This window comes from Coffea eugenioides, chromosome 7 (assembly GCF_003713205.1).
Source record: "Coffea eugenioides isolate CCC68of chromosome 7, Ceug_1.0, whole genome shotgun sequence".
Taxonomy (NCBI): Eukaryota; Viridiplantae; Streptophyta; class Magnoliopsida; order Gentianales; family Rubiaceae; genus Coffea; species Coffea eugenioides.
The window spans coordinates 37,699,867-37,727,142 of NC_040041.1; the positions used below are offsets into that span (position 1 = coordinate 37,699,867).

At 35.5% G+C, this 27,276-nt stretch overlaps 1 protein-coding gene across 1 annotated transcript; it reads right to left on the bottom strand.

Annotated features, from left to right (window-relative positions):
- Positions 1–4,368: 4,368 nt before the first annotated feature.
- On the bottom strand, positions 4,369–7,268 carry LOC113777349 (putative late blight resistance protein homolog R1B-17). Its single transcript, XM_027322381.1, has 2 exons — positions 4,635–7,268; positions 4,369–4,374 (listed from the first exon to the last, which is right to left on the bottom strand). Exons 1-2 carry the CDS (start codon positions 7,266–7,268, stop codon positions 4,369–4,371), a joined length of 2,640 nt encoding a protein of 879 aa, XP_027178182.1.
- Positions 7,269–27,276: the final 20,008 nt, after the last annotated feature.

The following is a 27,276-nucleotide window of genomic DNA, read 5'->3' on the forward strand; positions in this document are numbered from 1 at the left end:
GGCGAATGTAAAAATTTTTCAAAAGAAACAATAATCCAATAAACAATAATCACTCCAAAGTATAAGGATACAGATGACTCTCAGGAGCCAAATTCCCATGGCATTACCAGAAGCTTGATCCCGTAGTAGTTGACACTCCGTCAACTTTCAAGTAAGTAACCAATCCAGTAGAACACCACTTACACGACTCTCCGTCCACCGTTCAAACCCCCAGCTGGGCCCAAAATCCTCAATAAACACGGGTGGTAATACTCGAGTATACCGATTAGTCGAGGAGATATCACTCCACTCGACAATACAAGAGACCCAGGGTTCGTTACCCAATCGACCAAGCCCTTGCCGGCTCGACTAGAGTAACTCGCCACAGGGTTTCTGGAATTCCAGGAAGTGCGCGCATCATAAACAAGTATATCAAGTCAATTGCAACAATAAATAAGTATATCACGTAAGGGCAAGTGCGATAAAGTACACTCTTGCCCTATCAATTCACGTATATAACATGTACTCATATTAGTCATGTATCAAGTTCAAGTATCTAGTGCAATTCGGTATTTGAAAGCACTCACCAAAAGATATAGTGCCTTTACTGGTCACTTTCAGGTTATACTCCGGGTTCGGAGTCCAAATCTGCGATAAAACTCAGTTTGAGAACTTTGAAACATGACTTAGATTCGAAACTTAAACGTTTCGTTCAATAAAATTCAAGAAATTGGAATTCACATGGATGGTAGTCGTGAAACACTTGCTCACTTTTTAAACGGTAAAACTTTATAACTTTTATACTTGAAATCGTCATGCGAGTGGAAAATACAAGGAAAACATACTTCGAGCAATCATGATTGCATTTCTCAAGGGTACAAGTTCGGCCAAGTCCTTACTTATATACCTCGGAACAAGAAGACTCAAGTACCCTAGATGGTTCAAGCAGTAATCACTCTTAACCCTTACTCAAGTTGCAAGTAGTTCTCTAGTCTTCGAGCGTAAATTTGGGCAGCATGCCCTTTGTGTTTACCTAATTTTCCAGCCATTTAGGCTTCATTATTTTTCCTCAACCCAAAACCCAACATCATACATATCAGCAATTCAAGTCAAAAGCCGTTCCATAGGCTTACAATATCATAAAAATAGGAATTACAAAAATAGCAAGTGCAGAAATACAATCTAGCACAAGACAGATTTGACGTACGAATGCGGAAATAACATATCCGAGGCTACGCTTATTGGATTGAGGCGTAACCTATGCCGTTTCGAAGCTAAGACACAGAGCTACAATGTTCATGAAGGTTACTTAGTCCAGTTCCTAATGTAACTTAGTCAAATCCTCAAATTACTAAACCAGAAACCAATTCGTCGGCTATATAACCGCATTACCCTGTAATGGTCATATCTCAGAGTACAAAAGTCCGAATCAGGTGTTCTTAGAGGCATTTGAAAGCTAAGTCAGAATACTACAACTTTCATGTTTTGGAAAAAAGCTAAATCAGTACGGATTCTAGTGAAAAAACGCAATAAACTGGACAAACTGAAGAAACGGACTGCTGAGGAAAAACTTAAAATAGTAAGGGTATTTTGGACCTTTCACGACCTACGTTGCTCCGATTGAGCTGAAATTTTATAGGCACCTATAAAACACCATTCTATACAACTTTCATGTTTTATGCCAAGCCAAATTCGGCCTCTAACTAGGTGATATAGAAACGGGCAGAACTGAATTTTCAAGTCCCTGAAATCTGGAAATTCTTGAAATCAAATGCTAATTTCTTTATTTTTGGCTTGCTTCACCATCTTAACTTCCCATATTAAACTTTAAACATCAAAGCCCCAAATTTTAAGCACTAGAAGAATCATAGGAAAACTGTAAAAATTCCAATAAAATGGAAAAATCATGATCCAAGCCTCTATTTCACCACTTACATCAATAATTCAACCATATGTGACATATTTAGCAACAAAGCATGAATTTAATCGGAGAATCAAGGTTCTAGCATATATACCTGTCCAAGGCAACTAGAAACAAGTGTTCAAGGTCTTTGTTCCTCAAGAAAATTACACCGGTAGGTAGCACTTGAGCTAGATAACAACTTAATCGGTTTAGAATTTTTGTTTCTCACTTGGATGGTGTAAATCAAGAAGAAAATGGTTGTTTGTTGCTCTCCCTTTTCTCTCTCTCTTGCTCGGCTGTGAAGGTGCAGAAATGAGGAAGAAAGGCTGCTAATATGGTTTTAATAAGACAAGAGGATTAGGACTAATGGTGTCCACAAGTTGGCCTAACACTTGGCTCAATTTCAACCACTCAAATTTTCTCTTTCCTTGCTTTTTCTTTGCCTTAAATTTCGGCCAATAGGAGAACTAAGAGGGGGAAGATATTTTGTTCAAGTTCAATAAATTTGTTTGGTAAACAAAAATGGTGGTCAAGTGGTGCGTTCAATCGGTAGTGCGCGGGACCCGCCGGATTGCGCCGTTTTTCTTAAAAACTCACGTACTAGGTTTTTCACTTCCCATTCACAAACCTTATATCATTTCTACTACTCACATATTATTTCTTACTTAAAAGTCACTTTTAATCACCAAATTTGATCCTTACTCCGTTCCGAAAATTCATCCGGCGGAAAAACGCGAAAACCCTAATTTGCCCCAAATCTTGAAACCGAAGTGTAAAACCCTATTTTCTAGGTTCATCTGCACTTATTGTTGAACAATTGGGTAGTAGGGCTTTAATACATAATAATTTTCAAATAAAAGGAAATTTTTAAGAAAACGTGAGGAATTTTCCAATTCCAGTAATTAAAATTAGGGTTTCAATTAAAATAGGAGAGATTTAGAAAAACCGGTTAGTCACAAGTAAACTAGGGTTTTTGATTAAACATTAGGGTTTCTAGTCTTTTAAAACAAAATAAGGTTTTAAATCAAACCCAAAGAATTACACTTTAATATTTTCTTCACAAACAACCTCCTAATATTCGGGATGTTACACATATTCTACACAACAAGGCCGCAAGAGCGCATTCTTTGCATTTCAAAATTAAAAACAAAGGATAAAGAAAGTCTCAGGTCATTCAGCTATTTGCTTCAAGAAAAGAGACTCGGTCAGCATTATTTGAGCTCAAATGTACAGAACAAATAAAAATGTGTACCTGGCATTTATGCTTGGGTGCAGCTGGTTTCAAGGATCATACCGATCTGTAGCCATATTGAAGAAGATTTTAGAAATTGGGATGATTGATTTTATACATTATCAAACATGAGAAAAAAAAAACAACACAGAGAACACATCAGAATAATATCTGATGGATGTATAGTTTTGATTCCATAGATGCATGACTATTCAAATCAAAGAATTGAAACCTCCAGAAATTGCTTTCTGAAATATGGATGGTTATATCATTGAACTGATCCAACATAGACAATTAGGACCGAGGGAGTAGATCTAACCTCATGACTGGAATTCTTCTCTGCTTCGACTCCCTTTCTGAGTAGATCTAACCAATTTCTTGTTTAATTATGATCTTTAAGCCCTTATTTCCCAAATCTATCTGTTCTTGCTGAATTTGCTTCACAGAATTTACAGTTGACTCATGACACAATTTCACCTCAATCATGCCAAGAGTGAGGTTTTCCCCTAAACAAGAAGGGACCTCTTCCAGATCATAACACTGATGCAAAACCAATTTCTCAAGACAGGAAAAATTATCAGAAGAGGCTGTCCAGCAGCGAATATTCAACCCTGACAATTTCAAGAATCGAAGGTTACTGAATTCCCCTTCTTCCATTTCCCATTTTTTCCCCAGAAAGGAAACACGGCATAATTTAAGTACTACAAGGTTGTGCAACTTTCCCATTGCTGAAATTATACTCCATGGCTGATTATTATCTATGAGAGTCAACTTTCTCAAATTCAATGGGAACTCAAACTCATATCCAATAAGAAACCTCATCTTAAGTGATTCTAGTCGACTCAAGTAGTCCAGCACGAGAATTCCAGCAGATGCTCCATTACTGTCTCCCACACATCTTAGCCTGCGGATGCTTGGTAACTTTGTCAGTATCTTTTGCAAGTCTCGAGAAGGGTTCCAGATTGAAAGGGTTAAAGTGTCTAAATGTTCTAAATCCGGGGAACCTTCAAGACTGTTGATGGGAAATATGAAACCACCTAGTGATGCTGATACGACAAGATGCCTCAAAGTTTTAATGTTCCAGATAGTGTTAGGTAAGAAATAACTTGTAAGGGGTCCTCCTACCACAAAAGTTTCTAACCTTGAGAGGTTGGCTATTGCAGATGGGATTTCCCCTCTATCAGACGTAATGTTCAAGTACCTCAAGTGAACAAGGAATACTACTTCGCTTGGAAAATCTGCCCTCGACCAAGGATCATTCCTGCAGTCCAACACTCTAAGAAGTTTAGATGACAGAACTTTGCGTGAAATTATATCTAGCTCAGCATAAGTACAATCAGAGAAGAGCAAACTACACAAATTGGGAAAAAATAGCCTTGACTTTTTAGGTCCCCGCCTTGTGCTAGGGTAGACAACCAGTCGGTGGGGGTCACACGGGCCAGTGAAAGTAAGAAGGTTATCCCCGTGTAAAATCTGTAAAAAACGTTCTTCTTTTGCTTTCTTAACACAAAACTCATGTACCAAATCATGAATTCTGCAAGTTTTGATCCCACCTAAAGATCTTTGTTGGGCAGCCATAACTAAACTTCTCCCAATTAGATCCATCAAATAGTCGTCTGCCACATCCTCTAAGCTCTTTCCTTCAGTCTTTTGGACAAATCCTTCAGAGATCCAAAGACATAACAACTTGCGAACAGGAATGTCTCGGTCTTCTTGAAATGCACCAAAGTAAAGAAGGCATGGCTTTAGATAATCTGGTAAATAATTGTAACTCTGCTCAAGTGTCTTCATGCAATGTTCATTGTCAACATAAATGCTGGAAGTTAGATGTCTTACAACTTCTTCCCAGCAATCTTGCTTAGTAATAGCAAGAATTCCAGCAACAAGGACAACTGCGAGAGGTAGGCCCTTACAGTATTTTGCTATGTTCAGTACAACTTTACTCAATGTTGGAGGACAATCTTTTTTGGCAGATAACTTTTTTTGCAGCAATTCACAACTCTCATTATCTGTAAGTGGGCGAAGATGGTGTGGCTCGCTATCAGGTTTAATTAGCAAAGACAATTTTTGAAATCTGCTGGTTAAGAGAATCCTACTTCCATTGCAATCATCTGGCAGTGAGTGTTTCAACGAATCCCACCCCACAATGTCCCAAACATCATCCAAAACAATGAGATACCTATTTCTCTTCAACAATTTGCGTAGCTTGTCAGCCATATCATCTTCATTATTGTCAAGATACTGGATATGGCTCTCACAATCAATACTACACAAAATCTGAACTAACAAACTATGCTTGGTATACGCTTGAGAAAAGCAACACCATGCACGAATGTGGAAGTGGCACTCTACTGTAGGATCACTATAAATTGTATTGGCTAATGTTGTCTTACCAAGTCCAGGCATACCCACAATGGCAATGATATCTAGCTGCCTTGATCCTCTCACAAGTCTATCAATTATACTTTCTACCTCATCATTGAGACCCACCAGAGCTTCAGTGGATATTGGAGCTGTAACTTGTGATGGCATGTTAATAGTCGTCTTGGTAACTCTTTGAGTTTCACCATCATATCTAATGCTACCATAGATCTCTTCAGCCTCAATCTTCATGAGATGTATATCTCTGGCAACAGCATCCAAACATGGTTCACATTTATCACCAAGCAGTGCAGAGTCAATTTTTAATTCTGCACTGTATGCAACCTTCATGATACGACTCCAAAGAGCTTGGAGTTTTTCATCCCTATTGCATTGCTCCACAATATTCCCTAGGACAAATCTTAAGAATACAAGATCTTCTAGGATTGTGCGGATTTGATCGTTTGGAAAAGCAATTGAATCAGCTGTCGAACTCACTAGTTCCTCGAGAGTTACTAGAAGAAAATCAAGAGAACCCAGTTCTTTAGTCCTTGGGAAACTGAGTGATGATGATGATGTTAGTGGATAAACATGTGCAGCTTCTGCAATGATGAACTGAAGCTCTTGGAGCAAGTTAGAAAGAGCCAGATCTGTGTCCTTGCACAAGCCTTCTTTCATTTCATTTGTAGAAAGGGAGAAAGTCACAATACCTGCATCAGAGACTGCAACTCCAATAAGATCATTCATTGCATCATTTAGCTCATCGAACTTCTCCTGCTCCAGGCTAAGAAGGACACTCAGGAATCTTACTCCCTCAAGGAGCTTTAGCATTTGATCCTTCACCGCATCCAGGAAACTGGTATAACATTCTGATATGATCCCCATGATACTTTGCAGGAGATAGTCAATAAACTCAACCAATAGATGCCTATTCTCCTTCACAGCTAAAGTGTAGGATGATTTTGATAACTTGGAAGCTTCCAGGACATGGGTATAAATCTCTCGGACTTGGGGATCAACGGGATCAATCATCTTGTGTATTAGTTGAGAAATTTCAAATTGCATTTCATCGCGCACTTTCTCATTGCGTCTTTGAAACCAAAATGTAAAAGCCAAGCTAACAGCATTGACCACCACAACCTCAACGTGACCCAACAGATATATCAATGGCTGACCCTCAACACCTTGTAGTGTTGCAAAGCGAGCGAAACTCTTCAAGAACATTAGCTTCTCTTGAAGGGTTTCCAGTACAGTCCTTAGAGCTTCATGTGCATGAAATTTGCAGTATGAGGAAAGACGCTTTAGATTACCCGATATGGAATCGGTGAAATCCATAACTAGTTGCAAGTCTTCCAGTGAGTAGTAAAGCAACAAACTGATGATGTCCAATTCCTTGATATCTGTTTCAAAAAACAAGTTGATATTTTCACCGATTTTGTTGAGCTCACATTTGATGCCTCTATGATCTGACGCACCACAGTCAAGTCTGCGCCGTATCCCCCAAACCAGATCTTGAATCCCGAAAGAAATACTACTAAGTCTGTCAGACTTAGCATCATCCTGGTCCTCGTCTTTTTCCAAACACGTACCCCGTTTGCTCCTCCTCCTCCTCCTCCTCCTACACTTTCTGATATACAGATCAAAGGTTTCCAATAGACTTATCCCCATCTTCAGCACTGCGATATGATAGCTGCCATAATCGATCCTGTATTCAAAGCGGTCCAGATAATTACGAGCAGAATCGAAGCAACCAGTGCTACTGTTGGGGGAGTCGTTCACCATGGTACCTGCCATGTTTTTCACTCTGAAATCAGATTTCTGTCTATCGTAACTATTGATATTCAAGATCTCTGACTTTGTTATGATCTAAGAATAGTTATAGTTCAAATCAGAAAAAAAAAAAAAAGAATAGTTACAGTATGCATTCAGGACTCTCTCTCTCTCTCTTTCTCTCTCTGTTTTTTAATTTCTTTTTTTATCTTGTGTGTGTGTGTTAGGGTGGGGGTAAATTGCAAGTCTTTACCTTCTTCCTTTTGAAAATTTATCGAGGGAAGATCGCACCAATACAGCAGGCATAAGCTGCAGGGGACCAATGATTAAAAAATTTGAGATGCATTCAGCTTAGGGCTGGTGGCTTTGTAATTTGCCACAACCTTTTAAGTTTCACCACAACAATTTTTAACCACTAACTTCCACAATCTTTTTTTAAGTTAGTGGTCATATTCTTTCCAAATGGCCAAATTGCCGGATTAGAAATCTTGATTGGGGAAAAAAGAAATAGACGAAAGAAAATCAACCTGCAGCACTGCAGAATTCAATCAAATCCGAATCTGGGCAACACCAAAAATGAGCAAAACGAGAAATATCTATATATCTATATATACATAGATTTCTTAATAAGTAAATTTGGGAAGGTAGTTCTGGAACCAATAGAAAAACTTACCAGCAGATTAGTTTTGTGAGTAAGAAATGTTTTTAATTTTTTTTTTTAAAAAAAAAGAATCTGTCTAGTGGGTGCCCATTGGGTCCAGATTTTAGGTGTCATACTTTTGGAAACGTAAGATTAATTAGAAAAAATAAATAAATATGAGAAAAAAGTAGGTAAAATTAAATAAAAAAAGTATATAAATACAATAAAAGATAATAATTGTAGTTTGTGTATATACATCGTAGGTTACTTGAATTTTACAATATGTGTATATGTGTGGCAGGTTAGATGAATTTTACAGTATTTATAGATATATGATAGGTTAACTTAGGCGAATTTTTGTATTAGAAATATCCCGTTTGATTTTATTTTAGGATTTTTCTAATGGACACCCTGTATATACTTGAAGAAGTATAAGTGAATACATTCTTCCAGCAAATTTCTAATACAAAAATTAACAATATCTAATTGTAATTCAAAGTAATTCCTGTCATTTCACTATGAATAATTGGTAACCTGGAAGAACTACTAATGAAGCTAATACCTTTCGAAAATTTTCTCCTTAATAATCTTGAAGGTAAATCATTGCATGTATTTAACACTAAAAGAAACGATATTTGGAGAATAAAATATTTACACGTTCAATTGTTTTTTGATTTTTGGGAACACAATCACGATATCGCAAGTCCAAAACTAACTCTTCAAGGGAATAAGAAACACAATTCCGAATCAAATAAATGAGGAGCCGTGCTTTTCGACAAACCTTTGTCGCATCCATTACTGCAGACACACGAGTCGTTTTGCGGGCCTCAACAATAATTAGTGCTATTTGGGGCTTGGGCAGGACCTTCTCATTTTAAAGTTTATTTTTTCTTTTTCTTCTATCATGGATCTTAATAGCATCATATGCAAGGAATGTTAGAGACATATAAATAGTTCCATCGATAATTACTTGTAAATATAAGTGGGAAGCAAACCTATTTAACTAAATTTATCTATACTCATCCATGAATAGATGAATATGGACATGTTAATTTTTGCATATGTGTATAAATATATTAAATGGGTATTATTGAGTAATCCATTAAACCCAACTAATCCAATTAGAATTGTCTACCCCAAACTTCCTCTCTTCCTCCACCCTTTTTTTTTTCAGATTCTTCATTTTGTCATGATGTTAACTACTTTTGTTTCATTATTATTATTATTTGTTAGTTTTATCTTATTATTTTCTTTTCTCTTAGTTTGTTAACTTGCTCATTTTTCAACATTAACAATTTATGACAAGTTTGAGTCTCTTTTCCTACCTTTCCAAAATGAAATTTTAGATTTCTACATGAAAAAAATGCTAGAGGTTCAAAATTTTTGAATTAAGTTTTTATGTTAACTTTTATAGTATTTATTTCAAAATTTTATATTCTTGTTATTCAATTATTAAATAGTATGTAATTTTGTGACATAGAGGATGGATAGAAAAAAATTGATAATTAGGCTTATTAAGTATTATAAGTAAATATTTAAAACTAATAATGAAGGCAAAGGGTGGTATATATTAATAAGTTAGTTTGCAAAACAAAAAATTAAATGAGTTTACAAAAAGTTAAAATAAATGGGTTATTAATGGTTAATTGGGTTATCCAATTCATTTTTTGACTTATCCATTTATACCCATCTAATTAAATAGGTATAAATGGATTGATTCAGTTATACCCATTATCTATTTTAACCAATTCAAATCCATCCAAATCACCCATTTTGACACCTCTACTTGTAAGTATGTTAAATACGCACGAAAGCGTCAAAATAAGATATAAGAAGAAATGATAATGAAAGATTTAGAAATTTTAGTGGCGCCACAATATTTGTAACATTCCTATCTCTCTCTCTCTCTCTGTTTTTTTTTTTTTTTTTTTGTAATTAGGCATGACATTTTCTTTAGTTTGGACTATTGAGCTTTTTAATTTAATAACCCTTTTTGTTTGCTTGTTTAATTTTGCTCGATTAGTAGCAATTAGCTCTTGCTTATGTGTTCTTTTTTTTTTTTTTTTTGGGTTAAATGATTTAGGGATAATTTTTTATTCATCTAGTCATGGAAAGGTTGACTTTTTTGGGGGCGTATGTGGAGTAGTGATCCGTTTAGGTTCTTTTCTTATTGTATTTTTTTATTAAATGATGTATGGGGTAATTTTTTTTTTTAGCTGCAAGGGAGGGGGATAGGGTGAAGGGAGAGAGGGGAGAGGGGGTGGTGGGGGAAGGAGGTAAGGAGGGGAAGGGAGGGAGGAGAGGAGGAGGAGCAGGGAGGGGATGAGAGAGGAAAAGGAAAAAAAGTGGGGGGGTGAGGTGTTGGAGTTGTCACCAATGCAGCAACAGTAGGGGAAGGAAAGCGTTGGCGACAACGGAGAGGGATGAAGGAAGGGGGAAGAAGAGGAGATGAAAGAAAGGAAAAAAAGGAAAGAAAAATAAAAATATAAAAGTTTTTCACATATTCCCTAAACACTTTCATACGAATTTCTTTAGTAACTTCAAGTAAAATTTTATACAAACGCCTAAAAAGCATGTCATCTAAGTGAACCCAATTTGTTTTTTCTTGTGCCTCTTGAAATTTTCTCTGAAACATTAAAACCACAGCATTTTTGTAACTTCTGATATCTTTAACCTATAAGAGCGTTTTTAGGTAATTATCAAAAAGAGCTGATTAAAAAAAAAGGAGGAAAGTTATAAGTATTGTGGGGGCAAAAACTCATGAAATTTTTTTTCCCTATTATTAAAACTTTTCGACATTTTGGATATGTATTACCTAATTGCAATTCACTTGCATGATACAATTGTCCCATAAGAAGATATAAACCACAACTTTAAATTTCAAAATGTAGATTAGCGCATCATACCTTGTTATTTTTGATGGGCATACATCATCACTGCTATTTTTGGCTTTTCTTAGATGATGTCGTGTGCTTTGGCCTTTATTAGTCGTCAAATCAACCCATAAATTTTTTTTAGTAGGATTCTTCCTGCATATGTAAAAGCAGAAGATGTTTGCATGATGTACCTAAAACTTAATGGCTGATTGCACAAATAACTCACCCTTTTCTTAAAATTACTTAGATGATTTCCTATCATTCACGTTCTGTTTCTTGAATGCTTCCAAATTAACCATGATCAGTATCATATTATGGGTAGAAGCAAAATATAATGCAACATTGATGATTGGTCTTATAAAGTCTCTCAAACAAGAGATAATATTTTTTTTTTGGCATCTTAAATGTGTACATGTGAATGGAAATGTGTGCATTCCTGGACAATTCTTTCTTTCGTTTATGCTTGAATTAGCATCACTTTTTTCTTACATCATTATCACAATTTTTTTACATGAATTTATTGAAATTTATGCAGCACGAACATTGAAAAATATTTTTGGAGGTATTCTTTATTCACTTGTCAAAATAGTCTAGACTACCTCAAGTAAACTACTGCCAGTCCATGAAACACAATTGTAGTTGCAATTGCTATATTAAGGATAGAAATCTGTTTAAGAAAAGGAAAAAAATGAAAAGAAAAATAGCAAATTAAAGTATGGAATTGAAGTGAAAAAAACCATAAATAACCTCTTATTTGTTGCTTGTGGCACAAAGCGAGGAAACAGCTGGAAAGCTCGAGGTATGAGCATAAGAGAATTTGTCACGTTAAATATCTTCTACAACATTTATGTGGTGATGAAAATCAATTGAGCTACGTAGTGCAATAACTTTTTTTTTTTTTGAAGCATATATCTAGTTAGCTAGCTATACATTTTACATGTTTAAGTATGGCTCGGCTAATTAGTGCCCAATAGACATTCATTAAGAGGAGTTTGTTTCATGCGTTAGCTTTTTAGAAAGGTGTAGTTACTTGTCCAAATATTTAAACGTAGGGAGTACAATAATTGTAATCATGTATATTCACATGGTGTGTTAGATATGATTTAAATATGTTTACGAGTGCTTATACCTGTTAGAAAAATTCATATAATTATATATGTATATAAATAATCCGAATAACCCAAAATTTCAAAAATTTTCAACTTTCTTATGATCTAACAACAGTAAGACATTACCTTCAAGAATCTCTTTCTGTCTTTTTTTTTTTTGGTTGCGTACATATTGCCGGTGAGACTCTCTTTTTTTTTCTTTTCTTGTGCGTGTGTGGCGGGGGGAGATGGTGGGGCGTGATACTAAAAATATTGCAAGACTTTTTTCTTCTTCCAGTGAAACTTTATCAAGAGAAGATGCTGTTGATGACCCCGTATAAATGAGCTTCTGCCATGTAAAAAAAAAAGTGGAATACTCTGTTTAGACTAACAATTTGCTGTTAAATTTTACTCTAATTTGTAAAAAGCATGCTACATCAGTCAGCTTAGATTTGTTTTTCTTATAATGAATCTCAGAAGCATAATCAAATGCTGCAGAGCCTTCGCGTGAGCTGTTGACGGACTATAAGATTATGATGTATATTGAGTTAATCTCAGTAATCTTGATCAACAAATGAATTAAAATTAGAGGTTCATTCAGGTGAGGGCCTCTTGGCTCTGTAATTTCCAATGACGACAAATTCACAACAAATATCTTTTACTGCAACCTTTTTAAGTTAGCAGTAGTTTTCTTTTCTCTGTTTTTTGGTGGAAATACAAAGAAAAATTGAAGCAGCAATTCCATATGTAATGTGTTTTTAGTTGGGCAAATTGCCAGTAGTAATAGATTAGCAATCTGAACATTTTGAAAGGAAGGAAAATGGAGAAAAGGAAACTCAATCTGCAGCACTACAGTGTTCAATGAAATCCACAGTATGGGATAAATGAACAAAACAAGAAATATTAACCAGATTAGCAGTCGAAGTAAACAGTAGACAAGCCAGAAGAAAATAGGCACCAGAGTTTGAAATGAGAAAGAAACACTTTCCATGATCTATTGCTGCCATTCCACAAGTAAAGATAGGGATCTTCTTCAAATATAGTGTAGGTGTACGGAAAGCTCCATAAATTGGGATACATGTGAAAAAAATGAAGAAAACACGGGTGAAAACTCACTTCCTCATTGTTTTCGAGCACTTGACCCCATTCACTACTAATCTGTGTTGTTGGCGGGCATTGTTACCGTGTGCGAGACAAGAAGCATCCTGAAAAAGCAGAGAGCGCAATGGATCTTATGTCCTACTTTTTATTATATTATTACTTCTCTTTTATAAATATAATGTTTTAGTCCTCTTTTGTTTCGTTAAAATCTAATAACTATTAATTAAGTAAAAAATAAATACAATAGCATAAAAAAAATAATATATAAGTAAAAAAGAACTAAAGCATGATGTTTATGAAGGAGTAATAACAATATAATAAAAAATAGGATAGACAGTGACATAAGGAGTATGACAGAAAATCCGTTGTGGGTAAAAAGCTATTACAAGTTATATTGTGAATAATTGTGTGTAAAGTGTAATTATCCAGTACTGTTCTGGGCTCTAACACATCACATGAAAAATAATGAACATTGTGTCATTGGTAAACAATATTTTCCAAAATTTATATTTTGGGTCAAACTAGTTTTAGTGCATGTGCGATATACATGTGAGGATTTACAAAATTCATTTATTTTAAAGACCCTATTTCGAGCTTATTTAATCATGTAATTGTCCATTTATTCCGAATATCATTTTCTAGCCCTATTGAACTTAATTGCATGGAAGTATAGCTTCAAAATATTTTTAAAGTGACTCGTTTCAAAAAAATTAATTTCCGAAAGCGCGTTTAGTGAAATTAGTGAAAAAGTATTTGGAAATTTTAACCGTTAGAGAGTAAAATAAGTTTCGAACATTGGAGACTTGTACTATGAACCTAAATTAGGTATTTTAAAGTTTAAGTACTCAGGTGATAGTTAGTAGCTAGTACTATCGTTATAAGAATTTCTTGGAAGTTTCGTTTTATCGCGCTTAAATTGGAAATTCGCATTTTTGCACGCGCGATTAATTGGGAGACTATAGACCTTCATTTTATATCTTTAAGAGTGGATAATAATATTATGAATATAAGTATATTGGAGGTTTAGTGCACTAGTGAAATGAACGCGAAAGGAATCGAGTACAAAACGCGAGCGTACGCGCACTATTGAAGAGTTGACTTTTGCACCAATTCTAGCCACACAAATGAAGCTTCCTTAGGAAGCCAAATTAGATCAAAACACTCTCTCTCTTCCTCATAAAGTGGCCGGCCATCAGCTGCAAAATATAACCCAAGGAGTTCTTCATTTTTCATCTCTAAATCTTGCACAAATCATCTCCAATTCCTTCCAAATTTCACACACACTTAGCTTAATACTTGGAGATCATCTTAAGCTACAAAAAGGGGGAGCTTTCCACGGTTTTCTTGAGCTAAGAGAGGGCCGAAATTCTGCCCTTGTTCACCAACACAAGTAAGTGACGATCAACCCTCAAATTCTTGGCCTATGGAAGTTGATTTACGCTTATGAGCTTAGATATTCATGTGGGTGGCTTGTTATTGTTAGAAAATTTTGAATGTAGGCTCTATGAACTCCCACTCTTGGATTGATGGCTGATGTGATGCTTGATGATGGATTTAATGTTAGTTTAGTGCTCAAATTGATAGATTAATGGTGCATAGCTAGTATAAATTTCAAGGAGTGCATGGATGTAAAGTTTTCAATTCTGCCCCTGTTATGATCGTGCCTCTTTTTGCGGAATTTTGAGGTTTTAATGGCTTGTATATGATGTTTATATGTTGTATAGATGGTGTATAAAGTTTCATCGAAAAATATTGAGATTTGGTTAGTCAAATGGATTAATCTCGCAAAGCTAGCAAACCTGGAAAAATTTCCCCGTAATGCTCAGACAACCTTCTTGTTTCGTCCATAACTCTGTGCTCCGACGTCGAAATCAAGTGCCATCAGTGGCATTTGAAACTATAAATTCCCATATTTCCAACGGTATAAAATGTAACCCCTAATTCCACCCGAGTATCCCGTACCAACCGTTTAAAGATGACTGTCTGTTTCTCTGTTTTCCTGGAACGAAGTTCAGAAGCTGCAACTTGAGGCTTGAATTTGAGCTAGTTGTGTGTTGAATTTCAAAACAATTTCTTCTGTGAAATTATAGTTTTATGAATGTATTTTCCAACTCCATCAACCATGCTCAATTCCGAGTTGAATTGAGTAATTGTGATCAAAATACGAAATCTGCCCTGTTCTTGAAAACCCTAAATTTTGGGCAGAATTGATGCTAGACTTGGTGTGGACTTACCAATTGAATTTCTTGGAATTAAAACACTTACCAAATGTACCATGAATGTTCCTTAGGCTTTTTCTACACAAATAAACCATGTTTGAAGGATTTTCCTTGGCCAAATGTTTGGAATGGAAAACAAAAAGCTCAAGGCAGTTTTGCCTTAGGATTTTTCGAAACTTTGGTTGTTTGGTTGACTACCTTTCCGAAGGTATTTTTCCATGAAATTTGATAGAGGGATACCTTTTATATAGGAGTATTATATTTCTGAATTTGATACCAATCCGAGTCCATTTCGCTGCTCGACTAAATTACCAAAGTTCATGACTCGAGTTTGGAAAACCCTTGTTTCACAAGGGAATTTTGGTAACTTTGAGTTGCCATATCTTAGTGCTCAAAACTCCGTTTCTCGTTCCGCTTGTTTGTTATAAACTTGGATTGCAACTCTAATAGAGTTCCAAATTTCAAAGGCTAGTTCCAATCAAGTGAATTTTGCCAAATTTTCAAAGTTGGCCAAAAACCAACTTAAAATCTGCCTTATGAACCAAAACAGCGACTTTGAGCTCATTTTTGAATGTTTCCATTTGGAATCTTAGAAAAGTGTATTCTAAGAACTTTTAGTACTTTGGAAGAGGTTTCCAACGGTACCAAGTTTCCAATTTTTGACATGTGGAATGTGAGATACGATTTTTCAAAATATCGTATCAAAACTGAAATTTTCCGAATTTCAAGGAAATGGAGTTTTTCAAGTATTCCTTATTCCTTCGATAGTACTTGAACGTTATGCTTGATCTCCAAGATAAAAAAACTCGATTGCTCTTGTACTTTAAGAAACTCCACTTGAACCTCGATTTACGAGTAATTGAGGTTCATTTTCATGAATTTCCCTAGATTGTACTAGTGCACAATCTTCCTTGATAATTGGGATGTGTGAATGATAATTCACTATTATTTGCTCAGGCGCACACGAGGACCTTCAAGAGGATCCCACGGTGGAAGCTTGAACCTCCAAGTGACACTTTTGCTATTGACTCACAGTGAGTGTCAAGTGTGTGTATTATGTGATATATCTGCAAAGTGATAAGTGTTATATAAAATGAGATTTTGAAACCTTTGAGTCGAGTGTGTACTTTATCGCACTCGTCCTCATTTAAACGAAGTGAACTTGAGTTCGTGAAGTGAAGTGCTTACTTGTTTAAGTAACTTGTTAAGTGAATATATGTGAAGTGTTTAAGTGATTATTTATGCTGTGATTGCATAAGTCGTTGGAGTGAACCTCCTCGATACAAAAGTGTAAAAGTGGGGGACGCCCAAACTCTCTTATTGGCTAGCCTTGGACTCGAGCCAGTATGGGCTTGGTCGAGCTCCTCAGTGAACCATGAGATTTCATAAGCTCGACCTATTGAGAGGTCTTGCTTGGTATACTCGCTGAAGTATCGCCTCATAAATGTATTGCGGGCCCAGTGTGGTATGTAAGGTTGAGAAGGGGAAGTGTAAGTGATATTTCTACGGATTAAACTTACCCGGTTGACGGAGTGTCAACGCATGGAGGTTCGTGATCGTGCAAGTGGAAAATAACTCCTGAGAGCTCCCATATCCTTGAATTGTTTCTGTTTACTTTTCAGTAAAGTGTTCTTTATTGAATGGTTATTATTTTAAATTGATTAATTTGGGAGTGTTACTTGAACTACGTGCTTGCATGTGTGTTCTTGGCCTCACGAGCGTTTTGCTTACCCTATAGATTTGTTTTCCTTAACAGGAGTGGACATGGGTTGAGACATGGAAGAACCCTTTTGTGATATTTTGTAATAGGGCCCCAGTGTTAGTGGCTACGAAAAATTTTGGTATTTGGGATGTATTTTGGAAACCCATCATAAGGATTGAATAATGGTTATGTGTTGTTAAGTTTGAAAACTTTCGCACTATTTGCAATTACTTTATCTGGTTGTAATTTAGTGTTGTATTAAGCTTGAATGGGAAATTGCATGAGTCCTAGCGAGAGTTGGGCAGGCGTCCCGCGGATACCCTTTGGTTCGCCTTAGGGAGAAGTGGGGGCGTCACAATACGTGACATATCTTAATCTAAAAAATAAAGCTGTAACTCATAATAGCTGTATTTTTTTCAAAAATTAATATAGTAATGAGAAATAGTCTACGTTTTTTATATGTTTTTTAAAATGTTATGAAAAGGTAGTTTATATGGAATTAGTTTTTGGTACTTCAGCTATTTCCATTTTTCATTTAAGACATTTATATTGAGTCTAATAGTGACCAATGCCTTTAATAAACAATCTAGAAATATAAACTATTTAAAGTTTTTAAATAATCAAACATCACGTAAATCAAAGAACTTTAAGTAAAACAAACAATCATTCAACCTTCAACTTAAACTCCAACGTTAATAAAAATATATTCAACTAACAATCAAGTAGAAAATCTTTGAATGTCATAGTTGCACCCGGTGGCCAATCTTGTTTGTCCAACTCTAAACTCAAACTCATCTGGTAAGCAACCCGTAGCCTTTTGCTAGAACATAACTTTTTTACCCAAGAAGATTAGCCAATTTGGATTCTACAACTCTATTTGAACAATTTGCTAATCATGTTTTCAAGTAACCCAGCAAAAATTCTCCAAAAAAAAAAAAGTATAAGCAAAATATTTTTATTCCATAAAACCAATTTATGTGTTTATCAATTTTTTCTTGGATGAGTTATTGTATAAAGTATCTTACCTTCAAGGTTGTAATGCCTTGGCCCAGGTGCTGAGTTAAGAATTTTTGGACAGGTAGCACAGATATTCAAAATGCTTAATCTAAGTTATTAGTAACTGATGAGTTTGGAAATTATAAATGATTCCTTTTCCAATCAATTTCTTGTCGTAGGATGGGGTTTTACATTTACCCCTTTTATGGCCTTTGCATCCTTATAAAACTGATTATAATCTAGACTATTCATTTAATTGTACATGACTCTAGAGTTGGGTCGTATTGATATTTATGCAATCTAATAATTTCTATGCTACTTCATTAAATTTTGAGAAGCCGCCTTGTATTGGCTAATATTTTCTGTGTGATCTTGAATATTAAGTTCTAAGTAACTTGGTACTATTTTTCTGAATCATATTCGTGAAAATTATGAAGTGTTTCAATTCCAAAGAATTTTGTGCAAATGTTAAATATAGTTGAATGTAAATGTTTTATATTCTAGTTGTCCATATCCACAAAAACCAAGATGCTATCACAAATTACAACAAAGAAAAGAAACTATAAACCAAAGATGCATATTCATTCACGCATATAAATATAGCATTAGACTAACTACATTGAGTAACAGTAGTAACCATACATTCTTGCGCTATAGTAAAATATTAACTCATGAATGTTGACTTTTCCCCGTGAATGTAGCGGGGTATCCTCTTTTTTACTTTCTAAAGGTATCAAGATATTCATAAAAACTAATATTTTAATCATTATTATAAATATACAAATGTTGGAAAGCATATTCTATGCCATTGAGATATATTATAATCGTTTACTTTTGGTATGTGTACGAGTAATTTGTTTTTTATCAAATTGAGTTGCACTTGTTTTCAATCATGAGGAAAGACAAATGCGGAACTCCGGTTAGGTACTTAAATTGTGATTTTGATAGTTTAGCTTTCGCATATGTTGCTAACTTTTTTGTTTTTTTTTAAAGATTTTATCATACTTTGAAATAAGATTCTCTTCAGTGATTAAGTACTAATTGGTGGACAGTATGCTAACTTTTGCATTAACTAACTAATAATGCATAAAATTGTATTTCATAATTTTAGATTTTTTTGGCAAACCCTGAAGCAGGGGATGGGATGCCCGTCCTACTTTATTAAAAGAATAATCAACATAGCTGATAAGGAGATTATTGAAAGAGGAGTACTACTCCCTTACAAGGGAGCCCTAGACAATTCTTATATAAGGCGTACTAAGCCGGTCAAGCCTAGCTAGTCCGCGTATGTAGCTTGAGATTAGAGCAACAAAGAATCACAGATTGCATGTTGAAGAGCTAACCAAGTTTGCAAGCATGTTTGCCACCGCATTAGCCTCTCTGAATATGTGGGTGAAAATAAACTACCTACCCGTGGTAATACTTTGAATACGTGCTACAATTTGCCATAACTTCCACGGTATTTGACAATCACCTACCATCATAAGTTGCAAGGCTTCAAAGTCCATTTCAACCTACACGTGATGCCAATCATGCTCCAACCAAAGCTGCACACCCTCAAGTAGAGCACGAGCTTCTGCCTCCATGTAGCCATTCATCGGTTTGCTCCAAGATATGGTGCGGTGCACAGTAGGTCTCTGTCTGCACGAGTGTTGCACCAACCCTATGTTGACTAAGAGCACATCCTCCTTTGACCTTTGCACAAACAGGAGCGCCTAGGATATGCTGAGAATTGTCATTTGGATGCATTGACAAATCAGATGAGGGACAAGACGATACCCCTCGTAGATTGAAGAGTTTCTAGCCTTCCAAAGTTCCCAACAAATTACAGTCGGCATGATGGTGAGCAGCTCACCCTTTGCTAATGTTGGATCCTATGCATCACACCACTTAAAGCGCTTAGTGGGAGCTGAAGCATTTGGGCAAAAACGCCCCAAACAAATATTGCAAGAGGGCAGTCAATCAGTACCTAATCAAGAGAGTCAACATTTTGGCAAAAGTGACACTTAGAGGGGAGATGGAATCTAAACTTGCTCAAAATCTCCGAGAATGGTAGATACCTATTCATCAATTTCCACATGAAGATGGCAATTTTGCTAGGTATTTGGCAGTTCCAAATTAACTTCCACGATACTAGAGTCACCCGCTTAGCTCGGAAAGCATCCCAAGTCGACGAGATAGTGGAAGTACCCGAGGGCGTCAACGACCAGGCCATCCACTGTCTTCCTTGGACATCCAATACTTCCATAAACTGCTCAATGTCCTCCCACACATTAACCATGCATCTCCATACTCTGGAGCTAACTGTTAGGATATCAGGCCAATTATTTGAAAAAGGAAAAGACCAATAGAAAACTATATCTAGCACGAACGATGAGCAACGCATAAGAATTAACGTGGTTCGGCTTAATCACCAAGCCTACGTCCACGGAAAGAAATACTTGTTCTTACTATGAGAGAAAAACACCACAAGATTACAACTTGATTCCCAAGTCCCAACTCTTGTATAACTCTCTCACCCACTAAAAACTTTCTCACTCTTTTCTTGTGTATCTTTGTAGTATGCCAACCTACCTATTTATAGAGAATATTACTGACAAAAAATCAAATAACAATTGAAAACTAATACTATTTCCTAACTCATATAGAGTAGGAAATAGTATCTAGCTAAATAGGGTTTTACTTGATTACTATTTCAAGTAACTAAAATCAATTAGAAAACTAGTTACTTCCACACAAAACAAAAATTCTACCTAAAAAGAAATTAAGCCAATTTCCTAATTTGTTAGGGAGAAACACCTCGAAAGAGTCCATTAAAGAGCCCAATATGTAAGTCAGGAACCCAACTCCGACCCAAAAGTTTAAACTATTAGGTTTTGGACCCTTACTTACATATTAACCGCTCTGTCTTCATCTCTCGGACCAATGTGGGACACAACCCTTTACTCATGAATCTAACAAATCTTCCCCTTCATGAGTAACCCCCACATTAAACTCAAATTTACAAACTCTTTTTTCGAGTCCACTTTAATACTCAATGCAAGGCCACCTTTATCACCAAGGTCACCTCTTCTCCCAAACATGGACCCACTCTTCTTCAATATCAAAATTACATTTTGGACTCTTGCCAACCCTTGACTCCTTAGTCTAATATTAACCGGACCCCCTGCCAAACCCATGGCACACGCTGGTACAACACCAACGCAAATTTGCTTAGCAACTCGGTCCATCATGCAGAAGAGAATTTTCACCGGTCCCCAACTCGAGAAGAGTCCACTTGTGCCATGAGTAAACCAGTCCTCACAACCTGCAACTTGTGTCTGATACCAGTTTGGTTAGGGAGAAACACCTAGAGAGGAGTCCCTAAAGAGCCCAATATGTTAAGTCAGGAACCGCAACTCTGAGCCAAAAGTTTAAACTATTGAAGGTTTTGGGTCCTTACTGTATCATCAATCAAATGCCGCCTCTGTTCCATCTCTCGGACCATATGTGGGACACAAGCACCTTTACTCATGATCTAACAATAACACGAGCAGCCTAATTATCAGCAATATCGGGAAAGCATGAAACCTAACCCAAGAGGGAATCAACATAATGGTCTCACCACCTATTTCCCAACAAAACAGCTACATGTCACTAAAGCTTCCGTAAGCGCTAGTCCGTGTTCTGCTGTACGGATAGCATAAGCCTCCTCCAGGCTACCGTGAAACTTGTCTGTGAATTTGTTTTCTCACTAAAAAAAAATTATTTGCCATGATGTGTTCTAAGCCTCTGTATATCGGCTGTTGGGAGGGGTCCATTACAACCAATACATGCAAGGGTATGAGGCTAAGACAGTGTTTTAATTAATATTAGGTGGCCACCGTTGCACTAGAAGCCTTTTTTCTTCGCAATCAGCAAATTTTTGCATTAACTTGTTAATCAAGAAATGAAAAGTAATCCATTTGCGCAACTTCCATGGTAATATTACATCCCTGATACATGAATGGAAAAGAGCCTTTGTCGAAAACTAGGTCAAATGCTTTATGAATTGCCAACGTGAGGTGGCCCACAACATCCTTGACATTGAATGAAAAGCTTTTCTAGCTGTTTATTTTCTGCCTGGCTATACCCTGGCTGGTAATCCTCTAAGAATCGCATTAGGTTCCTCACTAATCTTCTATCTCCCCTAGTAAAAATTACAACATCATCTGCTAAGGATAAATGTGTGATAGGGAAACTTCCCCTCGACAGTGCATAAGAATCAATGCTGCCCTTCGACACTTGCCCCTTCAAGCCCCTGCTAAAAGCTTCTGCAACTAGGATAAATAAGATTGGAGATAGGGGATCCCTCTGCTTAACCCCCCTTGTTGCTTGGAAAAAACCCTTAGTTTTACCATTGATTAGAATAGAAAATCAGCTTTGTGATAGATTTTTCATAATGGGCGCGATGAATCCATCAGCTAACCCCAAGCACTACAGCATAAACCTTAGAAAATGCCACGACACCCTATTAGATGCTTTCACCATATCTAACTTGAAAACACGCTGCCAAGGGGCTTGAAGAGGCAAGTGTCAGTAACACATAAACTGATGAATATCTTAATTGTGGTATTCATAAAGGTATTGGCAGTAACACATAACAAGGCACCGCAACTAGTTATAGTTGCGTAAATAAACTTCCTCTTAGCAGCGCATAAGGATCAATGCTGCCCTCCGACACTTGCCTCTTCAAGCCCCTACCAAAAGCTTCCGCAACTAGTTATAGTTGCATAAATAAAGCGAAGCCTATTTGCCAATACCTTTGTGAATATAACTGATGAATATCTTAGTATCGGTAACACATAAACTGATGAATATCTTAGTATTCACAAAGGTATTGACAATATTTATTTACAAAGTAACACATAACTGATGAATATCTTAGTTGTCTGTAAATAAATCGAAGCTTGTTTGCCAATAACTTTCACTACAAGAAATTTGGTCATCAGTGACAGCATTTCTTAGTGACAACAGAAAAGTTGTCACAGAATGAGGTCCTCTACCAACAACTTTGAAAGTCGTCACAAATGTCTCATAGAGCTAACTAATTAGTGACGACTTGTATTTGTCATCACAAACATATTCCCTCTAACAAGATCCAAGAGAGCCGGAGTTATTGGTGAATACTTTTAGTGACGACTTGATGAATATCATCACTATTACTAGCTCTATTTTTTTTGACAACTTTGCAATGTCATCACTGAAGCTTGTGTACTTTCGTTACTGGCAACTCTCTGTTGTCACTATAATAATGGATAGCTTTAGTGATAATTATATGTTGTTACTAAACTATCTTAGAATTTTTACAACTTTGGCAATATATTAATATTAATATTGATTTGTTTCTAATGAAACCGTTTGACTATCATACAATTTCGAGCCTCTTGATTTTCATATGAATTCGCAATTTGACTAGTTTAGTCAAATTGGTCATATTAATTTGTCAAAGAATGACTTGTTAAAGGAAAAAAGACTAAAGAAATTTTGTAGTTAATTTCCCAATACCTGAAAAATGTTAAGCTGTAAGAGTTTGTAAATTGAACTAGTTATTAAAGCAAATAAATCCTAAACTCTTTAGTTAATTAATTAAATCAATTTATTGCTTTAATTATTTATTTTTTAGTCAAAGGTAATAAATTAAATGTGAAGTTTTATGTTTGACTAATAGTAAATGAATTATTTATGAAAAAATATTTTTCCTATCTAATTGATCTTTTTTTAAAAAAATTTTTAATAAGAAAGAGTTGACTTTAAGAACTACGGTATTGCAAAAGGTACTTTTTATGACAAGGTAATTTTTGACAAAAGTCTAATTCACTGCAAAAAGTCATGTTTTATGACAAGTTTCAGGTTATCGTACAATAATTTAAAGCAAGAATAGCCATCAAAATTCGTGCTTCTCAATGTAAAATAATTGAAAATACTACTGTACTATTAGGCTAAAATAATGAAAGAAACATAAATAAGTTGTAGTAATTTCACAATTTCTAGACAGTGACGTGAATATTAACACTGGATGAGCTATTTGATATCATGAAAAAGCGAACTATTTGAAGTAGAAAAATGTACATTTACCACTAGTATTAATGCAGCAAATTTCTCATCCTTTATGAATAGTTTCAAAAAAGCATAAACAAATAGAAATTAATAATATTATATATTACTAAAATTATACTTCAACTAAAAAGTAAAACTAAAAAACTTTATTTGAAATTTTGCAACTAAACAAGAAAGGGGGGAAGCTAAGGAATTGAAATTTCATTAAAAGTGAGTAAACAAAGAAGAGGCGCGGGTGTACATAAAACACTTAGAAATCAAGACCGGCTCCTAGTACTCTTTCACTATACACCATACGCCCAACACTTAGAACCAAAATGAGTTTCTCCCGCTTCATCTCTTCATCTTTGCCAAACAAAATAGAAGAACTTCTCCTCCTTATATCTGTTGATTGATTATGGCTCTGCAGTGTTGAATCGAAGACTTCCTCTACCATCAACGCTCTACAATAGAAGGTCCGCCCTTTCTCTTTTTTCTCCTGAAATTTTTCCCAAATTTTTTGCCCTAATTAATTTTTTGCTAAAAATTTCTCTCCAATTTTTTTGGGTTTCTTTTGATTTATGGATGGAGTCATCTCCTGATTGTGGAATTTGTTTTGTTGTGGATTTCTACCCTAAAATTTTTTCCCAACTTTTTCTTATACAAGACAAGGGGCTTTAGAGAGATTCGATTGTGGGTACATACCGATTTGTGATGGGCCTAGGAGGGCAAATTTAGTGTTTCATTTTTTGTGTTAGTGGGAATGGAAGAGAATCAGGAGTGATTTTGTGAATTTTTTGGTAGTGAGTGGTTGAATGCGAGGAAACTAGTTGGTAGAATGGTGTTGGGTTAAGAGGGAAATGAAAAATAGTGATTCGGGATTTAATTAAGTGGATAAGTAGCTCAAGATCTAGGTACAAGGTTTGGTGAAAATTTTTGTACTGTCAAAGATATCTTTTGTTTTGTTGAAATTTGGTTAATTGTAATGGGAATTTCACCAATAAACTATTTATTTAGTTGGAGTGTGCTTTCTCCTTCACATTGCCAAAGCGTGTATGGCCCTGTTTCTTGTTTGTTTGATTTGGAGTGGTAATTTTTTCCTATTTCCCAAAAAGCGATCTCATTAAGGAAAAAAGGAAAAAATAGATTTTTGTAAGATGGATTTGATGGTGGGATTTATGATACTAACTTCAACCATTACCATACCAGTCCTTTGTGTTCCTCCTGTTGTTCTAAACATCTAAATATATAGTCAAATTTGTCACTTCACTTAATAGTTAGGTCAATCTGCATTATGTCTATCATACGAGTCCTTTGTGTTCCTATTACTGCATTATGTCACTTCACTTAAAAGATGTTGGAAATGATACAAGGAAAGGCAATTGCTATAGACCTATGGCTATCCAAACAATATTAAGTGATCATGATAATCTGCTGATTCATCTGGGGTCTTATGAACTTAAAAGAATCACTTGAAATAGTCTTGACAATAGGAAAATAGTGGAGCTGATATGGAATTAGTCACATTTTAGTTGGGTCTTAACTTGTATGCCTTGATACAAGAAAAGCTTGAGCACATTAACCTAAAATGGAAAGCTAGTTAAAAGCTTTCACAAGTTAGTTCAATTTAGTATTTACCTACTAGGAGTTTGGCTTGTTATTTGAGATTGATATATAGTGCTGCTGTAATTTCACTGTGGATAATTAACCAACTCAGATTGAATCACTTAAGAATGAGGCATGAAGTTTAAGATGAGATGACTTTATAGATAGATACATACATAGTTGTGTCTTATAGGTGGATCATGGAGTTCACCTTTGCATATTCTGAGCGGTGAAAAATTCATCCTTATCTTATTTTTCATTCAATTAATTGAGAGCTTATCAGCTCAATAGCTTTTCACTTAACTATTAGGTACTTTTTAGTCTTAGGAAAGCAAAGTTAATTTGTTACAAGTCTATACCAGAGTAAAGTGATATATGCTAAGTGGCAACTAGAACGGCTATCTATTTATTTAATGTAAATACAGCTTTGAACAGAATTTTTGTAGAAAAGTTGCATTGTAGTATAGACTTTCATGTAATTACGTATGATGCCTGACCTCTGCATAATCAATTAATCCACTGGCTTCTTGTACAGATTGGATCACTGAGTTGAGTAATTCTCTGCAATTAACTTGTCCATTTTCTGCTGTAAATTTAGCTTCAGTCAACGAGCGACTTATGGACAAGGCCTACAAAATACCATGAAGAGCAAAAGGTATTGGTACCAGGACATGCCCTGATTTGGTTTTGACAGATTAAACTAAGCACAAATAAGTTGTGCAATCCATCTATTTACTCTTAATTTCTAAAAAAGTTGTGCAGTCCATCTAGCAACTTGTTTGGTCTATTTTGTCTCATTTAATCCTCTAAAGGTTCTATTTTTTGCTTGTTAAAAAGACATCTCTGGAGCATAGATTATTTTGATTAGTTGAAATAATCTCTAGAGCATAGTCATCCCTAGTTAATAAAATCATTTACGACTGGTTAGCTCAAATATAGATTACGCTTGACTAAAGTTGATTGTAATGACTATGCTTGACTATCCTTTAATTTTTGAGCAATAATGCTCTATTCAGATTGATAGTTGTAGGTATTGCTAGATCAATCTGCATATGTACAATTTGATGTGAATTAAACTCCCAAAACTTAAATTGTTTGTACTGTGATTATTAGCTTTTGCAGTGATTGAAGCTACGGACATAGGCTCAATGTCTCACTAGGAGATTGTCATATAGCTGCATTTTTTACTTTAAAGTGAGTTAACACGAACTCTCTTTTTTTCCTTTTTCCTTTGTTTTTGTGATCACATGCACACTTAATTGGAAATGACTATCCAATCTCAGCAGCAACTGATGGAAACACTTGTGAGCCAACAAACTTAGATGCAGAAACAGCAGAATGAAATGCAGAGCCTGCTTAAATCTCTAAACACAACTGGAAGCTAGGCAGCAAGGTAATGAGAGCACATATGCTCGAAATTCATGGCAAAACCTTTTTCTGATCATACTTTTAATAAGGTAGATTTGTAATAGTACAAATCAAGTGCAATATGAATCATGGACATAATTTTCTGCCCAATTGACTTAATGAGGGTATTTATATAGATGGTTTAATTTTGGGTAGTAAGCTAATTTAAAATAACCTTTTACGAGTTGAAGAATGAACTTAATCAAGTTATTGTAGCACAGCAATTTGCAGCGAATCATTGTTTTATGTTATCCATGGCTAATTTTTATAAGTAACAATCCTTTGTCTTCAGTAGAACATATAGAATATAAATAAGTTATTGATATTACTAATACTTTAAT

What these genes read in the sequence shown, in the direction of transcription:
- LOC113777349 (XM_027322381.1), bottom strand. Translation starts at nt 7,268, where the DNA reads ATGGCAGGTACCATGGTGAACGACTCCCCCAACAGTAGCACTGGTTGC.